We start from the raw sequence: 17,723 nt of genomic DNA, 5'->3' as shown, positions 1-17,723 counted from the left end.
TGCCGGAAATCAACTTTATTGGTTTTTCCCATGTATGAAGGTATCTATCTCCGAAAAGGAAAAACTTGTAGCTAGATTCCCTAGAAGGAAAGTAATTTCTATATCTACGCTGCTATCATATGACGACATATGATCGTGAGATAATGAGCCAATATAGCATTTCAAGAGAGAATATATATATATACATATGTACAGTGGATCAGTCATCCAATCTAACCAAATACTAAGATGTGAATACCGCCGCCTAACAAACATGGAATTCGAAATGTACAGCTGATTCACTCCTGTGTCCGTAACTGAGTGTAGATATGAATTTCGAATAACCCTAGTGTTAATCACCGTACCCAGATCTTCTCAAATACAATATCGCTTTGCTTAAAAGGATCTCTTGGGTCTGCTATTCTTCTTCATTAAAAAACACCCATTAATACTTTGACATTGAAGTTCACAGGAAAAGTATCAACTATCAAGTTATATCAAAGTCTCAAAACTAAAAATTTCACATCGAATCAATATACATCTATTCATAACTTAAAATGACATCACCAAATTCCATTCCGCAGGGTCTCGATTCTCAGGATTATGTTGATCTTCCGTCCGCATCAATGCTCCAACCTTCTACCTCCTTCGATGTGGAAGAACAAGACACAGTTTCAGAGTCTGCGGGCCTGGCTAGTGTGGATGCGACGATGGATAGGAATCAACTTGATGAAAATTCAGATCATGAGAGTGAGGATGAGGGCGACGATGAGCAAAGGGGACGCACGAGAACACCGAGATCTGTAGCTTCGTCATCTGCTTCAACTATCACGAATATTCCACACAATAGATCATATACACCTGATTCAACATCAGCACCCACGCAACCTCTCGAAGCACTCTATCTCAACCCCAACCTTGAACCAAATCTAACTCTAAATCACATCATATCCCTCCCTCAAGCCACTATCCTCGACTATATATCCGCATACCATCTTGCGCGTCAACGCTCATTTGGAGAGTACGTTCACCCATTACTTGCTCCATCCCAAACAGTTGCGCCAGGACCTCGGAACCAAACTTTGAACGACGCAGACGAAGACTCTGATTCTAGTTCCTCATCCACATTCACACCATGGTCGATGCCAGCACTATCACCAGGTCCTGAACGAAGACAATATCAAGACTCTGCAGGACAATCCACCAGTCCCCATTGGCGACTCCCACTCCTAGAACCTCTGAGCCCAAGCCCAACAACATGGCGACCGGGTTCAGGATTGCCTTTACCATCACCATACGGAAGCCGGGTAAGAGGCGATGATTGGCAAATTACTTTAACAGGAGATCAGGATAATATGGCTAGAAATCGAAGAGACCGGGAAAGCTCACCTGAAGCTCGCAGAATTGTCCCATCATCTGTAGTCGAGCCTGAGAATGGAGGCTCGACAGGTATTGATTCGGAGAGCGATCTCCAGGCTCAGATTCAGATTCAAAGCGATCGACTTCGCCAAGCTAGTCCCGACTCGCGTGAAAGAATACGTGATGTTTTGACGCGTTTGGTGACTCAAAGGCTTACGAATCAAGCGCGGGAACCAGCGAGCGATGTCGATAGAAGCGATTATATTGAAGCTGCCAATCCATCGACATCTCAGGCCGCTGTGACGGAACTCAGAGATCCAAATTCTGGGAACGCCACTTCAATACTGCCAGTTCTTACATTTAATCAAGACGGTACTATTTCGTTTCCTCAACGCCGGATATCTCTGAATCCTGTGAACAACTCAGATTCATCAGTTCAGGAGCGCATCAATGCAGCCAGTCCAGCTAGAAGAGCTCGAAGCGGAGCCCCGGCTTTACCCTCAGAGACTCCAACTCTTGCTTCCCGTTCTGCACCTAACCTTGAGTCCGCAAATACATACTACACGGCCGATTCACCAGTACCGAATCGATCAGAAATTAACCGTAGCCTATTTCGGATGGAGATTTCGGTGCGAAATGTCCGCCAAAGACATATTTTTGAGCTTCAAGAACGAAGGGAAATAGCTTCTTTATCTCCAGAAGTGACATCCGTACTTGAAACACAGAATGCGCATCCTTCCGTCCAGGATCTGCTTGTTGATTTAGAGTCACAAATCGGTGGGATGCGAAGTCGAATTCTCGGTACTGATTTGACGAGACCTGAGACCCCATCGAATGGTGGAGTCAATGCCGAAGTGGAGGACTCTGGGGTAGGGATCGATCTTGACATCGGTTTAACAAGACCAATATCACGACAAAGCGATGTTGAAAACGACGAAGACGCTGAACCATCAATGGCAGAACAACTCGCAGCCTATCAAATCTCAAGGAATCATCGAAATCCCGAGTCGTCCAACACAAATCGTAACATCCCACGAAATATCTCGCCGCACGATAACAGCGAACTCCCAGATTTTTCTGGAATCCTAGCCGGATACCAAAACGACCTCTCAAACATCACCACGCGGATTCAACTCGCCAGACGTAGAGCCGAGCTACGACTAGCTGAAACGAGAATCCGCGCTGGGCTCCCGATAGAAAGCAGAGATATATCGCCATACGATCTAGAAAATACAAATACCCTTACACGTGCACCGCGCTTGCGACAAAGTACCAGCTATGAGGATCTGCGCTTGGAGCGACAACTCGCTGCGCTTTCTCCTGTGGCTGCGCGAAATACGATTCCTGCTCGTCAACGCACTCTCTTGCCCCGAGCGCAGAGAGAATTAGATGCTGCGAATGCTCAGCGAATGGAAATGCTTCAGAAGCCTGCTATCACAGTGTTCGATCATCTAGGCAAATGGCAGCTATACCTCGAAAATGCAGCTACGAGAATTGATTCCCGTGTTCCGGAAGAATGGGGTTCTCGCCTGGGAAGATACACATTAATCCCCTCTACTTCCAGTTCGCATTCCATCGAAGATGTAAGTGGTACCACCCGATCTGATGAGGAGATCCTGGCTGCGTATTCTGCGAATACATCGTATGGATTTCGGGAGATGTTGAGATTGGTGAGAGGAGATGGGTTGGGTGCGAGAGAGGCGTGGCATTATGTATTGTTGTGGAAAGATTACTTGTCGGAGTCGCCGATTGATGAGTATCATGAGGCGCTGGGGTTGTGTCCGATGGATGTTCTCATGCATGTGGTGATTCAGGGGCTGAATCGGGGGGTTGGAGATTGGAAAATGAGTGCGAGGTGTAAGCGAGAGTGTATTAAGTATCTTGTTACGAGAACGAGTTATTATCCATTTCCGTCTGCTGAAACCATCGATGCGGCAAACGCTTTTGGTGATGTAACGCCGGCGACACTTCGCGAATATTTTGCATCGGATATCAGCTTTCTTGATGAGGAATGGGATATGTTGGCTGCCTTAAAAAATGAACGATATTCTACAGCACGTATTCTTCACCTGGCAAAAAACATTGCGAGAGGAATCGCCAAGCTAGATACTATCGATCTCAAGCCACCGTATGACGAGTCAAATAATGCTCAACGCAAGGATGTATTCCATAGACTGAAGCTAGAAGAAATAGCACTTGCAGGCCAGTGTGGGATACTCAGTACACGGGAGCACCAGGCACTCTTGATGGATGAATCGAGTGTTGAACGTGTGCTTGTGGAGTACATGTTAGAATGGGAGTTGGTTCTCGAGGAACGAGATCGGATGTTTCAAGCGTTTGATGGAGGGGCTTCGTTGGAGAGTCTTATGAGCTCGAGACAGAGGTAGGGAGATGGGGCTGAGAATTGGGAGGCTACTCGTGCTTTTGGATTGAAGAGTGAGATGGATCTCAGGGGCAGTGTAGAACGTGTTTACGGGAGTCTGGACATGCTTGATGTTTAGCAGGTTGGAGAGAACGTTTGAGTGGCGATTTGAAAAAGAAGTGATGATTGGGATTTGTTGGATCGGAAGTACATATAGATCAATAAGGATATAGAATGTCACTACAAGTTTGATACAATCCAGACTTGCTCAAGCACATCTTCTAGATATGAAGCAAGAGTGACTTATTTGCATGTAAGTGTAACGATTCAAAATTAAATTTGTTCAAGATATTAATGACCAGATAGAGTGATATTTCAATGCCGTTCTTCACTCTCAAACTTTTTGAAGCATATGGCATAAATCTCTGCGAGTATTGCACACTGGACTCCCAGCCAAGCCAAACCGATCTTTAATTCATATACATGCTACATGTAAATGAGTCCCTAAACCCAGCAGAAAAACGCCTCGACTCCATATCTCTATGCCATACATATCCCCATACCATTTCCATCCACATGCCCATCGAATTAAACATGTAACGTCTTCTTTTCCTTCGCCTCAATCTCCCTCAACAAAGCCACCAGATCCCCTTCATTATTCTCCATTTCCAATCCCCGTCCAAGCCACTCCTTTGCTTCATCCAACCTACCCATCTCCATCAGACACTTTCCTCTCCTCCACCAAGCCTTCGCATTCCCGCCCCTCTTAGCCTCCACACTACTTTCCGCATCCAAAGCCCCCTCAACCCAATTCTGTAACGCCATATGCGCCTGCGCTCTATTCGCATACAATCCTGACACCTCATCTCTAACCAAGCCACATGGCTCCCAAAGTGGTCGTTTTAAAGCCATTTCCAAACCCAGAGTATACATTTTTATAGCTTCTCCATGTCTACCTTTTCGAAACTCGCCATTGCCTGCTTCTCGCAATTTGGTGATTCCGGCGGAGCGTTTTGGGTTTACTGGGACAGGTGGAGGAGGGATTGGCGATTCTATCGCGAGGAGAGTGCGACAGAGTGTATTGATTTCTTCTAATTCTTCGTTGAGGGCTTTGGAATTGGAGGAGGTGGATAGGGCTTTCGATTGATAATCAATATGTAATGGTAAAAGGGTAAAAGTCTCAGTTTCCTCCATTTTGTTGACTGCGATAGTCTGATTGATAGTCAAGATTCTTGATTTGAGAAGTTGTCGACAGGAGTTTGCTTGTCGCAATTATGATGGGTTGTATGTGTGTCCTTAAAATAAATACCCAAGTCCAAAAGCTGTCCTTTCCATGAGGTTCCTCAGCCTCGCTTGCTTATCTTATCTGCTTATGTAATATTTGAGAGTTCTTTGACGTCGCCTCGAACTAAGGCCTCTTCCCTCAGGTGACTGTGAAGACAACAATAGGAACGAAAATGGAAGATATGATATAGAAATAGTATTATCAGAGTCGCAATTTCAATCGTAACATTTCACACAAAACTTCTATATTTGATTGGATTTTTGCCCACTAGACAAGGTGAATTGCTGAAGTTCCGCACTCGATTTCGGTAAAGCATGGGTACCGAAACGCACTATGATGACCTGCCAACTAAACAAGATTTTTATTTCCAATCTCTGAAGTGAATACAACTATTCAAACGATTCAAGTTGCGCCTTCCATTTTCAGACACATAAGATTGCAACACTTTCACAGATGCTCTGATATCGACGTGAGCAACAATTAGAAATCAACAATTACTTACATTTGGGTTGACCTCACGAGATTCATTGGTGAGATTCCATTTTTTGCCAATTTTCCATTCTATATAACATGCGTGAATACAACTGTACTCCCATTCATCCATCTATAGATTCCCATTTTTTGACCTATTCCCCCAAAAGAGCTCGTCGACAACCAATGTTTCGTTGATATAAACCGACAAGTTCCAATAAATGCACCGGAAACGCCATCGACAACCGATTCTTCATATATATAGGCCAAAATTTTTAAACAACCCCAATCCCGAGTCAAGCGGTGTATATGGCAGGCAACATGGATATATATATTCCAGATCCAAGATAATGTTTCAGGAAGGTATGCCCTCACCAAGGTCTCCATCAAAATTCAAAATCAAACAACGCAATAAACTCCATTAACAAATCATGAAAACAAATTCCTCAGGGCAACGACTATACATCACTATTTCCCCAACAATTTCGAGTATGTGTAGGCCACTTCAATGCTAAATTTCAGTCGTACGTGCTAATCCAACTGCTGCTTTTCTTGTCTTTGGCTATGGATTATTCGTGCCGGTCATACTTGACACAAGTTCCTGACAGACAATTAGGAAAGAACAGTATTTTCGTTTGAAATTTTGGAGGCAGTACCTTTGGCATTCTTCTTATTGCGTGTCTAGAGAGCTCCCGTGTTTGCTTGTTCGGTCTCGCGATCTCTCTGTTTCTCGAGAGCTTCCCAGTCCCGGAGAAGATTCCCCATTTTTGCTCTTGCGCGACGGTTTCTTGCTTCTGCCTCTTCCTGCCATGCTAATAAATGAGCCCGTTGTCGAGCTTCTCTCGATGCTTCAAGTACTACTTTTGCTCGAGCCTTGGTTCTGAGAGGTGGAAAGCGTGTGCCAATCTTGATACGCATTCGTCGAGCCACTGTACCATTGCGTGACTGAGTGGCCTCTGCGGACTCTTGGTTTTCGGCAAACTTAACTCGCTTCTTCGAGGAGGTAGCAGCTTTATTAGTAGCCTTTCGCTTTTGCCCTGCGTTTTGTGCGACTGCATTCTGTGCGACTGCGTTTTGTGCGACTGCGTTTTGTGCGACTGCATTGTTTCTGGTACCCCCCCGTCCTGTCTTGTACGTTTTGTGTATCAATCGTCCCCTACTTGAATAAGTACAGGAAGAGGTGGCGGCGATGGGCAGATGAGGTGCCGCGATTGTAGAGGAGGCAAGGTTCGAGGAGGAAGAGGTGGGCTCCAAAGAAGGAGCGGTCCATGCAGCTTGTGTAGAAGTGGAAAGGGTAGCAAGCTTTGCGGGGGAAAGCTTCAAGATTACTATCTTCGAGGGCTTTGTTGGTGTCGTTTTTTCTGTATTGGTCGAAGAAGAGGTGGGCCTCAACCAAGGACCGAGCAATGCAGCTTGTGTCGTAATCGAAAGTGTAGCAAGATTGGAGGGGAGAAGCAGCTCCGAGATATCTTCCAATGATGGCGCTTCTATTGGCATTCCGTCTGTATGAGCCAACGTAGAGGGAGAAGAATTGTCGTCAGTTGCATATTCATTAGAAGATGTTACGGCAGCAGACTCGTTCTCGTGGCCCTGAAGCTCTGGTTCGAATGGTGTCTCTGTTTGTGTTCTTCTATTAGGTCTATAAAAATCACGATCATACACACGCGGGGTTTCTGGTGGCCATGTAAGAGGGGTGCGAGAGGCAGTCTTCTTGAGCAGGTTCTCTATCTCCGTCGGTCTCTTGGTCGGTGACATTGTTCCTGTAGGCATTGAAGAAGGAGCACTAAGTGGTACACCTTCAGAAGGGGCAGGCAAGGCAGGGTGCTTGTTCTTGAGCTGAAGCTTTATTTTGGTTGATTTCTTGGTTGGTGACATTGCTTCTGTAGGCGCTGAAGAAGAAGCACCAACTGGTGTACCTTCAGAAGGGGCACGTAAGGCAGGGTGCTTGTTCTTGAGCTGAAGCTTTATTTTTGTTGATGTTTTGGTTGGTGACGTTGTTCTTGTAGGTATTGAAGAAGGAGCACTAAGTGGTATACCTGCAGCAAGAGAGAGTAAAGTTGAAGGTTTAGCCTTTGGTTGTAATGTTGGCGTTGGCGATGTCATTCTTATCCGTATTCTTGTCGTAATGGTGGTTGAATGGATAGTGTAATCTGTTTATTTCAAGTGAATATAAATAGCTATGATACTGATATCTGAAGTTGAGTTGGTATGCGGATTTGAAAAAAGAGAGGGTTGAGGTTACAATTTCTCTTATATATAGGGCTTCAGATTTCTGTTTGGACTTCAGATTAAGCTAAGAAATTAGTACAAGGTAGGTTTTTAACTTTTTCATGCTTAGTCCGCTTATTACTCCTGATTTTAAGCACTAGTCACAGTAGAACATCATTTTCCACGCCAGAATATCATTTTTTCTCGTCATTTCACAAGTATCTTGATTCAAACAGATCTCTTTTCCTACAATCGTTACATTCAGAGAGAACTTGAAATGAGGGATAGAAGGCGACTATTACGTCGGGAATAACGAGGTTTGGGCAATCATCGGAGTATCGCATGCCGCAAGATTTCCCTTTCTGGTTTCGAATTAGGGAAGGAGTTATCCTTCAGTGAGATAACCAAGCAATTGTGAAATCTGCAAATCGTTGTGTTTGTGTATTGCACCAATTTCACGTATTTCACAACATCAAAATCCCTATAGTACGTTCGAAACGGATAAATTCATTGATAATTGTATATCTAGGGCATTCAGTTTTATGGCATTAACCCCGCGATTGCCTAGCTACCCCGCACAGCTCCCATGTAACAAATGAAAATCTTATGTAAATCCTCGAAATTGTTGCTTTGTGAGCTAAGATATGTACATGGAATTCAAAGCATGAAGCAACAATTTCGATGTAAGATGTATTGTTTGTGCAGATTTGATTCCTTACATGATAGACGCCGAAGTGACAGACTCAATACATCTCCGACACCATGGCCTTGTTGGTGGTAATTTACGCGAGTCGGACGAGGTTAAGCGAGCGAGATTGTTGAAGGGTGAACGCGAAACTTTTTTTGATCAGCATATATCATGTGAAGTTTGCTCCAATCTCGACCCAATCAAATGAGGAAAGAGAGATCGAGATTCATGATCAATAACTGCGTGATATGTTTTCAATGCCGGAATGTCGGCCAATTCGAAAGCTTAAAATTGTGCGATGAACCGTGGCTATAGCTGTAGTGATCTGGGTGCCTGTACGATTTATGATGTTATTGGTTATCTTGATAAACGATTGATTTTCACCAAATGTAAAAGCAATGATGTATGAATGATTTATCACATTATGGAGTGTATGGTCGTGAGGTATGCGCTCATCGCTACATTGATCCTAGTATATACAAGAAAAATATGTTTGCCAAAATGCAGGAAAGAGATCCTCTGCGGGCACTAAACTATCTGAATTCCCCATCTATTATAAAAATGAAAATCATCTAAAAGTCCAGTCTTAACTTGAGTTCCATCTTCCAACGTAAATCTGATAGAACCACCTGGCATATCATACTTGTAAACAATAAATGCATCCAAATTGCCTGCAGGGTATTGATGCCAGTATTCCTCTATCTTCAAATATTGCGTCCGATAGAATTCTGGCTGGTTAGGAACTCCACAGTAAATCTCAGACGCCCCTTTACGCTCTTCTCCCGCAGCGGCAAGATATTCATTCATTTTGTCCTCATGAAAGGTCTTGCCAAGTCGAGCCTCGAGTTTCCTTGCAGCGGCGGCATTCCATCTTCCCCTGCCCTCTTCTTCCTGTTCGTATGCTTTTATCTTTGCATGCGTGACCTTGAAACAGGCTTCGGCTTTTTCAATATTCGTGGACTGTGGCTCGTTGAGAACGGCAGTGAGTTTGTCGACTGCCCTTGTGATCAAAGTCTTACCCCTTCTGCGTTTGTGAGGTCTCTTGGAGGATTTTTTCTGCTTCGGAGCTTGGAATTCTGTTAAAAGGGGCGCTATCTGGGGATTGAGGTCTCCCCGTACCACTTTAGGCCGTGGTGCTGTTTCGATCGGTGCCATTGTTTCGTGTTTTGTCAAGAATGAGTGGACGAAAGATGTCGATTCGTGGCTGAGTATCGTGCTGTGAGAAAACTAGATGAGCAAACTATCATGGGAGGAATACAGTTTGTATGATTGGTAGCTTACCTTCGTATTGAGCTCTTGAGGTTTCGAAATATCTATTAGATTACGTTCCTTCCAGCGAAATGAGATTTTGAGATGGTGATATTTTAAAAGGAAAGAGGGACGATTCCAATGGGATACACATTTAACTATTCAGTTTGATCAAGAATATCCACGTGCTCAGTCTAGTGTGAAGTTTGCAGAGTCTTGGGCGAGGAATTAGTACACGCTAGTGGGAAGCTATCTGTGTCTAGGGGGGAATTATGAGATCACACGTACTGCATTGTTTCGAAGAGAGTCCTCAAAGGGGATATCAATGTACTTTTCCGTTCCAAGTATTGGAAACTGGCATTCAGTTGATTGTGCAAAAACTGCATAATTCCATATTCCGTTGTCAGGTTACTGTCACAATGATCACAGACATGATATAAAAAGTACACATATTAGTGGAAAAAAAAGAATCTATTCGATTATCTAGCTATGTGACCATCTCAAAAGATCCAGAGCCAAATAATGAAGAAATAGATAGATATATCCAATGGTGCTTCCGGTATCGCTGTAGTATGTTCCCAAGATGCATAACAGTACAATTATTTGTGTTATTCCACCCTCGACCTAGTACAGCTTCTTCTATTCCTTCTCCATCCCATCTCCCCTCTTGTCTTCAAACCATGACTGCTGGCTTACCGGGAGTAAATCTCAACCAGGTTGGCTTATATGGCAATGTTCGGGCCAGGAAAACACTGGTGGCATCATCATCATCATCATCCTCTTCAACCTTCACCTTCCTAGCAGAGATTGTTTGAGCAAAGGTTTTAGCCTTCTTGGGTCCTGGGATGCGGATCGTGTACCTCTTTGGTTCGGCAGCGGAGACTGCTTGAGAAGCGACATTGCCATTGTTAGGGCCTGGGTGACGAATCTTGAACTTCTCTGGCTTGACTGCGGCGACAGAATGGGATGGAGGAGTGCTTTTCCTTCTTCCACCACCTGTCAAAGCAGCTTGAATAGAAGCCGCGTTACGGCGTCGAGCTCTCTTATTTCTGGCCCGTATGGCCTTCATGGCCTTGATCTGGAGTCGAATTGTTGTCATGGTTTCTTTTGTAAGATACCAGTTGGAAGTGATTGAATTTTTGCGTTTCAAGTCCGTTAGAATGATAATGTATCTCACCTATGATCGTATGTTTGAAACGAATTCTTCTTGCTATCGAGATGATACGGATATGAAAAAACAAGAAGAGTACACAGGAGCTGGATCTTTACGCATTAAAATCCCCATTTGAACTGGCATAGTGATTCGCATTTTGTCTAGATCAAAAATTCACATCATGTACTACTGAGTGACTGTGTTTTAGCCCCATTTTAAATGTGAAAGTTCACGAAAACCTAAATTTATCTCTGTGATTGAAGTTTCCAGATTCGGCCAGATCAGAACTTTGGTGGGGAGGTAAGGAGGGGATACACATAAAAAATTTCATATTCTGTAGATGAGAAATGTGTCGAATGCATTCTCAGACGATCTTCTTGCAAAAGAATTCCCCCTTCATGGATGGATGATATTTCGCTAAAAGTAACGCTTTGATCTTGTGATACTCGTGTGATGCTTTGACTGTTGAAAAGTTGATGTTAAGCAGTAAGTATTAGTTATATATATCTAGGTACATGAAGTTTCTAATCGCGGCTCCATCACTGTATCGCTCCTTCCAGATTAGATACTGAAAACTTTCTCATTCCACTCATCTCTGTCATTGCTCAACCAAAAAAACTGCAGCGTCTACTTATTCGAAAAACTATTCCATGAGATACTTTGTTCCTCCTTCTCATAAGGGCAATCGTACATTTAATATTAAGCTCCATTCAAATCTCAGACAGCCCTCGATAGCAGCACATCTAGTATCTACACCCATCATATCAACCTGAACAGCATGTAACACGCAGCTATTGACCTCTCTTGCTTTCTTTCCGCAGATTTCCTTGACCTTTTTTCCAACGTCGTTTTCGCAGCCTTCTTTCACGATCGCGCTCAGATTATCCTGCGAAGACTCGTTACCAGGACGGTCAGTCCTAAATACGCTCATCAACATCTTTGCCGTCTCTCTAGCAGTTACAGAACCCTCCTCTGCATCTATACAGCCTCATTCTACCACTTTATATTCCTTCCGGCTAACATTTCTAAATTCTATACAGAGTGAAATCACACGAAGTGCTATATTGGACGTTACAAAAGGCAATAGAGATGGAGGTCTAGGGGGAAATAAGATCATCTTAACATCAAGCATTTCTACCTAATACATCGTCTAATCGATATGATGCCCATCCTATACAACGTTCTAAAGCATGGATAATACCTAAAGGCCACAGGATTTCAAGTTCATTGCAGATGACCGATGAGAATCACAGATATTTCTTTGGAACGGAGGCGCGGCAACATAAACGTATAACATCTAAAGTGAGTAGAGAGAAAGCCAACAGCACATAATATCACATGGGAGCAGGGATAACGCTGATATTTTTAGTCAACTAGTCCAACCGAGTGCGACATTCAGAAAAGTCTTCCGTCTCCAGAGACTTACTTCATATTCATCTTATAACAAATTTCTAGCACCTTTTGGAAAATCTGAAGCCTATTACCACAGCCTGCTACTAATTAGGCCTCCTTTCTCCTTCACAGCCAAACCCCCCAATATCCTATCTCTCCCCTCCCAATACCTCAAAGGCTTCTTCAATACCCTTCCAATCCATCACAAATTTCCGCACCAAAGGCTTCACCCATGCGCCACCACAAAAGCCAGAGTTCCTCTACGCACATTTATAGGCGCCAATACACTTCCCTGCATTGTAATGCCGCCCAAAAAAAGCGGCACATTGGTTTAGAATTTCCAGGTCCAATGGTGAGAATGAAGATCTTCGCTTTTGGTGGTGGAAGCAAACTGCGAATCGAGCTGATTTGGCATTGCGTTTAGATAAATCGAGGACATTCAGTCATTACCCAAATGTCAAGGTAACCGAATCCGCCAATATCGATTACTCCAATGCAATTGGTCGGCTTTGCGCCATTTGAATCGAGAGTATTGTACAAAATAGATAGCCCCAGCGCCCTATCAAGACATTAGTAATAACCTCGATTTCGAAGAGACGAATTCTATCCTATTCCCAGAGCAAACTCTAAGGATAGGTTCCTTCACTTCATAACCTCCACAGAGCTCTAACCTGTTATAACTTACCATTAGCAAAGCGTCTTCCTCATCGGAAAGCTGTTCCAGTACCTCAAAAAATCGACCTTTTCTCTTCCCTCTTTACAATTCCACACCCCAAATTCCCCTCTTCCAAATCCTAACAATCATACATCTTTCTCCCAACAAAAACCATCTGTTCCACATGCACACTATTCACGTCTTCCACATGTATCTTGAATGAGCCCCCATGCTACATGATCACCATTCTCGATATTTTTAACATTTGGTCTGGCTTCGATAACCACACCGATACCTTCATGGCTGAGAAGTATCTGACGTATTTTTTCGATAGCCAAGACAGGGCTACATAGTTAGGACACTTGCGTTATTGTCCTTGAATGGCTAATCACCACCGTAGACACCAAATGCAGAGATAAGAATTAGTACTTTACCACTGCTCAAAGCTGAATAATTTGTCTCGGAATCTTTGAAATTGTCGTTTTTAAAGCCTTTCGAGATAGTGAAAACGATGTTATCTTGAACAGTTCCTCCTATCTTTTGACGTATCATTATACGGTAACTTGTGACTTAAAATGTTCTTTGTGTCAAGAATTATTGAAATTTTGGTATCCTTCACTCCACAGTATTTACAAGTAGATCAGAACAAGAGTCCCCTTTATGTAGCACCGTCGTATCACACAGGACTGAGAGTTAAGCAAAAAGTCCAGACCGTCTTATTACCAACAAAAGTGAGATTTAGCCAGTCTTGGATATGGATTCTAGAGCTTTGAGACATAAGTTTTTGTAGGGCTTTCGAGTCTACAAATCGATGCAGTAAGTTTAGGATAGATACAAAGAATAATCGGTTTTCATCAATTATGTAGGATCCCATGTGTATAATAGGTCATCGAACGTCTCAGCTACGCAGCAGATACTTAAATATCAACGGTGATTTCAGTACCCAGAGCACAAACAATTTTCTCACAGATAACAAGCCCCTACATACTCGGAACCATCTAAATCTCTTAATATTCTATGCTATGAGAGAAGGGTAAGAAATAGCAGTGTTCGCATTAATCCTTTCACATTCGATATTATGAAGCTTTTCGGCTTATCTGCTTGCTTACTGGCAGAACTATTGTTTTGAACACCATCATTTCCCTCAACCTCAGAGGGGAGAAAATCAGGAAGGTTGAAAGATAGGGTTTGAAATCATACTCCCATTTGGTTTGTGCTCTAATAGCACTGCGCATAACGTCCTGTGGTCTTTTTGCCTGCTGTATTACATCGAAAGGATTCTTTTCTGCTGCAGCGGTTTTTGTTCTTGGCTTAACTGCTAATTTCGCAATTTGCACTTCGATCCATGCGATCTTCACAGCATTCTATTCGATCAGAGTCTTAAGCTCGTCATTTTCTTCCTTATATTCGGCGTTGTCCTTGACAAGAATGTCGATGTATTCCTCATTATCGGCAATCCTAGCCTCCAATTCATCTCTTCCCTCGATGAGTCTTGTAACTTCTACGCTCTAGTTGGCGATTCTGGAACGCGGGCTTTTTCTGTAATTCGTTAATTCACTCGACAGCTCCTCAATTGCTTCAGCATTTTCTTGAGCCTCATATTCCATATATTTCAATTCTTCTTTCATTTCTCGATATTCAACTTACAGCTGTTGGTGAGCAGCTCTGAGATCCATCAAAAGCTGCACAACGTCCAAAGAATTTTTTTGGAAATCAAGTCATCCTTGGTGAGAGAATCTTTGACAATGGGCTTCGCTAAACCTTGCTTCTTGGGAGGACCCGTGAATGAAGATATGTCCGAGGTAGTGGGACGTTTCAACATATTGAGGTTCATTTGCGTTATAAAGTGGTTGATCGATTTGTGAGGGAGTAAAATTCCAGTGGTATAACAAGACTTGGGTGAAGGGGTGAGTGAAAAGTACATACTTAATGTAAGCTCACAATGCACGGACTGATATGATAGAACATACACTACAAGAACTGAACAATAAAGATGTACATTCTAAGACAAATCAATTGAATATTGGATTTAGGGAAGTGTCTGAAACGTTGGGGATTATCCCTTCCATCAGTGCGCTCGCTCTACTTATACCTACATCATTTTATTACACTCCAGCTTTCCACACTTAAGAAGATAATATTTCATCAATTCACAAGACAGGTGATAACGCGTAAGATGCCAACCAAAGGAGAGTGGAACAATGTTCGCATCGCGTTGGTGAGCTGATGGGGAGAATATGAGAATCGCATGTTTTCCTGGTTCTTGTAATGAGAGTGGTATGCGAGAGATTTTGTACACACCCCATTCTAGCGATGCATACTTCATACACATTCACATCATATATTCCCAATGAATATTGTCGACTTCTATATCAATGAAAATATCTACTTTGGGTTTCAATATTGAATGTAATTGAATATTGCTAGGAATATACCCCGGCATGAAAATACGAGAAATCGAGAAATCCCTTTGAAAAAAGATGATATCGAAGATAATTTCCTTGGAATTTATGTGGAATTTGCAATGAACATGGTCGTAAAAACTGTTATAGGAAAGTTTACTAGAAATCCGTGTGATATAATGTGGCATTGAGTGAAGTACAGGAAAATTCATTCGTGGAGCGAATTAGAAATCGCCTAGTCCACGTCGCTCTTTTTGCAAGAAGAGAAATGGTATAGATTATACACGAATGCATCGAATAAACACTATCTGACTTAGATAGTATAGTGGAGCATTTGAAGCACACCGAAAAGTAGAAAACCCTGATTGCGAAAACCCCGAATGCAAATGCCTGGCCGTCTCCTTGTGAAAAAAATGCTCCCTGTAGAACTTTTAATTCCCCAACACCTGTTCCCTATGCTCGATTTCCCATATGTATCATATAGATGGAGCTACCGGTTTCCCCCCTTCAACTATGATCTGCTCATCGATTCGCTTCTCTATATCTCCATACTCGAGGCGTTTGTAGGTAACTATCTTAGCTTCATTCATATCGATTTCGAAAAGACGGATCCGGCGATGATAGCCTCCGTACCCTCCATAACCTCCAAATCCTGCACCACCACCATAACACATCCAAAGAGCAGGGCTCTCATCCTCTTTTCGAGAAAGCGAGCAGTACTCATTTGCATGATCACTGTGTGTCTAGTTAGCACAGCCTAGTAGGCAGGAGATTTGATACTTACTGTCCACAGCTAACCATTACGACACCCTGTTCAACAAGTGCGTCTCGGAATCCAGAATTAAAACCAGGAGCAGTGACACCTTCTCTCCACGCGCCCTCTTTATAAAGGGTATCATCCCTATACTCAGGAAGCGGTATATGAATAAAGGCTAGATCCATATGAATATGGGAATATCCTTCGTGGGCTTTTTTCAGACTCGAAGCAGTTTGCTTGAACCAATCAATCTGGTTCTTTTTCAGCCAATCATACCCCTTGAATGATCTTTCGTCTGGTGAATAAGAATGTGTATCCAACAAGTAGATTGTCAAAGCAGAATGCTTAGAGCCACCCTGGGCAAGAACTTCGACAATGTAGTTTCCTACCCCTTCGAGTTCTTCTGGGCCAGCTTCTGATAACGAGTATGGCAGAGACTCGATCAATGCCATCTGTTGAGCTCGCGGTAAAGATCCTTCATCATCATGATTACCAAAAATTGTGGCAAATGGGATTTTGCGCTTAATAAACAATTCAGCATATTTGAAAATGGCCTAAATTTGTTAGACGATGAATAGTTAAACTTTGTAAGGGCATGCTTACGCTTTGTGCATCCGGTGCCGTCTCTCCATTAATTTGGTCACCACTAAGAATAATCAAATCGGGCTTTTCTTCATCAAGTAATCTTCCAACGAATTCCAATGTTCTGGGATCAGCTTCACATTTGCCACCATCTTCAGGCATTGCATCTCTACAATGTCCAGTCCCTGTACTCAGATGTAAATCCGCTGCTTGTAGGATTTTGAATTTCCCATTGTCCCTTATACGAGGCGTTGGTTTGGTTGGCATTATGAGCTTGCCTCTTCGTATGCTAAGTCTGGCCTCTTGGACCTCCCCGGAAGAATCTAATAATAGTGGTGTGCCGGTCATTTCCCATCCATCTCTTGGATCCACGGCATCTGCCCCAAACAACACATCCACAGAAGTAACGGCCTCATTCGAATCACTCGCGTGGCGCTTTGCAGATCGTTTCAGCCATAATCCAGCAGGTCTTGATTCCCATCTCTCATCGCCCTCGCCTTTCGTTGCAGTTGCTGGATCCAGTCTCCCAACACTAACATCCATAACAACCTTATCTTCCGATGTAAGTTCCTCTTCTTTCTTTCTTTGCACATGCATATAAGCGCTATTCACCCAACCCTGTCCCAAATACAAGTCCTTTTCGATACGATGCCATTTATCCGAATCTAGCTTGCAGCTTGTGAAAAGATTGATTTTCGAGCATTTTGTGACTGTGATATCTGTGATCACTAGGCCCGGATGATGTGCTGGCATATAATCATGAAGCGCAGAAGGTAGAACCCGGTATCGATTATCCAGGAACCACAGGATGATTATGGTAAATAGAGCAAGCGCACCGAGTTGCGTCGCCGTGCGAACCTGTTTAGAGTAAGATGAGTAGGGGATATAAAAACTTTAAAAGGTATACCTACGATTCTTCTCGTCATCTTAACAAGCTGTGGTTCTATTGACCTATGCGCAAACGGCTTCTAGCTCACGCAGTTCGTGGAGCTTGTCTTGATGGAATGATTTAGGTGTCCCATCCGTAAAGTTATTGATAGGTCATTTCAATCTCGATGGGTAGGTCTTCCAATTGCAAGACTCATACAAAAATAAACAAAAAAGGGGGAAGCGGATAGAAAAAAAAAATCAAGGGAGACTTTGATGATTGCATCGTTGGTCTATTCATGGGTAAGTTCTTTG

General features: G+C 43.1%; 6 protein-coding genes across 6 annotated transcripts; 1 reads left to right on the top strand and 5 right to left on the bottom strand.

The window, feature by feature from the left end:
* Positions 1–536: 536 nt before the first annotated feature.
* Positions 537–3,725, top strand: Bfra_005221 (uncharacterized protein; the record flags this gene model as incomplete). The annotated part of the gene is made up of 1 exon (XM_037335608.1): positions 537–3,725. The coding sequence occupies one exon, from the start codon at positions 537–539 to the stop codon at positions 3,723–3,725; it is 3,189 nt and encodes a 1,062-aa protein (XP_037192703.1).
* Positions 3,726–4,288: 563 nt separating this feature from the next.
* On the bottom strand, positions 4,289–4,894 carry Bfra_005220 (putative translocation protein sec72 protein; the record flags this gene model as incomplete). The annotated part of the gene is made up of 1 exon (XM_037335607.1): positions 4,289–4,894. The coding sequence occupies one exon, from the start codon at positions 4,892–4,894 to the stop codon at positions 4,289–4,291; it is 606 nt and encodes a 201-aa protein (XP_037192702.1).
* Positions 4,895–6,137: 1,243 nt separating this feature from the next.
* Bfra_005219 (uncharacterized protein) lies at positions 6,138–7,559 on the bottom strand (the record flags this gene model as incomplete). Its single annotated transcript, XM_037335606.1, has 1 exon — positions 6,138–7,559. The coding sequence occupies one exon, from the start codon at positions 7,557–7,559 to the stop codon at positions 6,138–6,140; it is 1,422 nt and encodes a 473-aa protein (XP_037192701.1).
* Positions 7,560–8,880: 1,321 nt separating this feature from the next.
* Bfra_005218 (uncharacterized protein) lies at positions 8,881–9,507 on the bottom strand (the record flags this gene model as incomplete). The annotated part of the gene is made up of 1 exon (XM_037335605.1): positions 8,881–9,507. One exon carries the CDS (start codon positions 9,505–9,507, stop codon positions 8,881–8,883), a length of 627 nt encoding a protein of 208 aa, XP_037192700.1.
* Positions 9,508–10,273: 766 nt separating this feature from the next.
* On the bottom strand, positions 10,274–11,690 carry Bfra_005217 (uncharacterized protein; the record flags this gene model as incomplete). The annotated part of the gene is made up of 2 exons (XM_037335604.1): positions 10,274–10,678; positions 11,445–11,690. The coding sequence occupies 2 exons, from the start codon at positions 11,688–11,690 to the stop codon at positions 10,274–10,276; spliced, it is 651 nt and encodes a 216-aa protein (XP_037192699.1).
* Positions 11,691–15,678: 3,988 nt separating this feature from the next.
* Positions 15,679–17,467, bottom strand: Bfra_005216 (putative phosphatase dcr2 protein; the record flags this gene model as incomplete). Its single annotated transcript, XM_037335603.1, has 4 exons — positions 15,679–15,937; positions 15,987–16,513; positions 16,563–17,399; positions 17,453–17,467. The coding sequence occupies 4 exons, from the start codon at positions 17,465–17,467 to the stop codon at positions 15,679–15,681; spliced, it is 1,638 nt and encodes a 545-aa protein (XP_037192698.1).
* Between the last annotated feature and the right edge of the window lie 256 nt (positions 17,468–17,723).

Source organism: Botrytis fragariae (genome assembly GCF_013461495.1).
Source record: "Botrytis fragariae strain BVB16 chromosome Unknown tig00000054, whole genome shotgun sequence".
Taxonomy (NCBI): domain Eukaryota; kingdom Fungi; phylum Ascomycota; class Leotiomycetes; order Helotiales; family Sclerotiniaceae; genus Botrytis; species Botrytis fragariae.
Note: the sequence above shows the minus strand (reverse complement) of the source record. Positions and strands in the feature narration are given on the sequence as shown.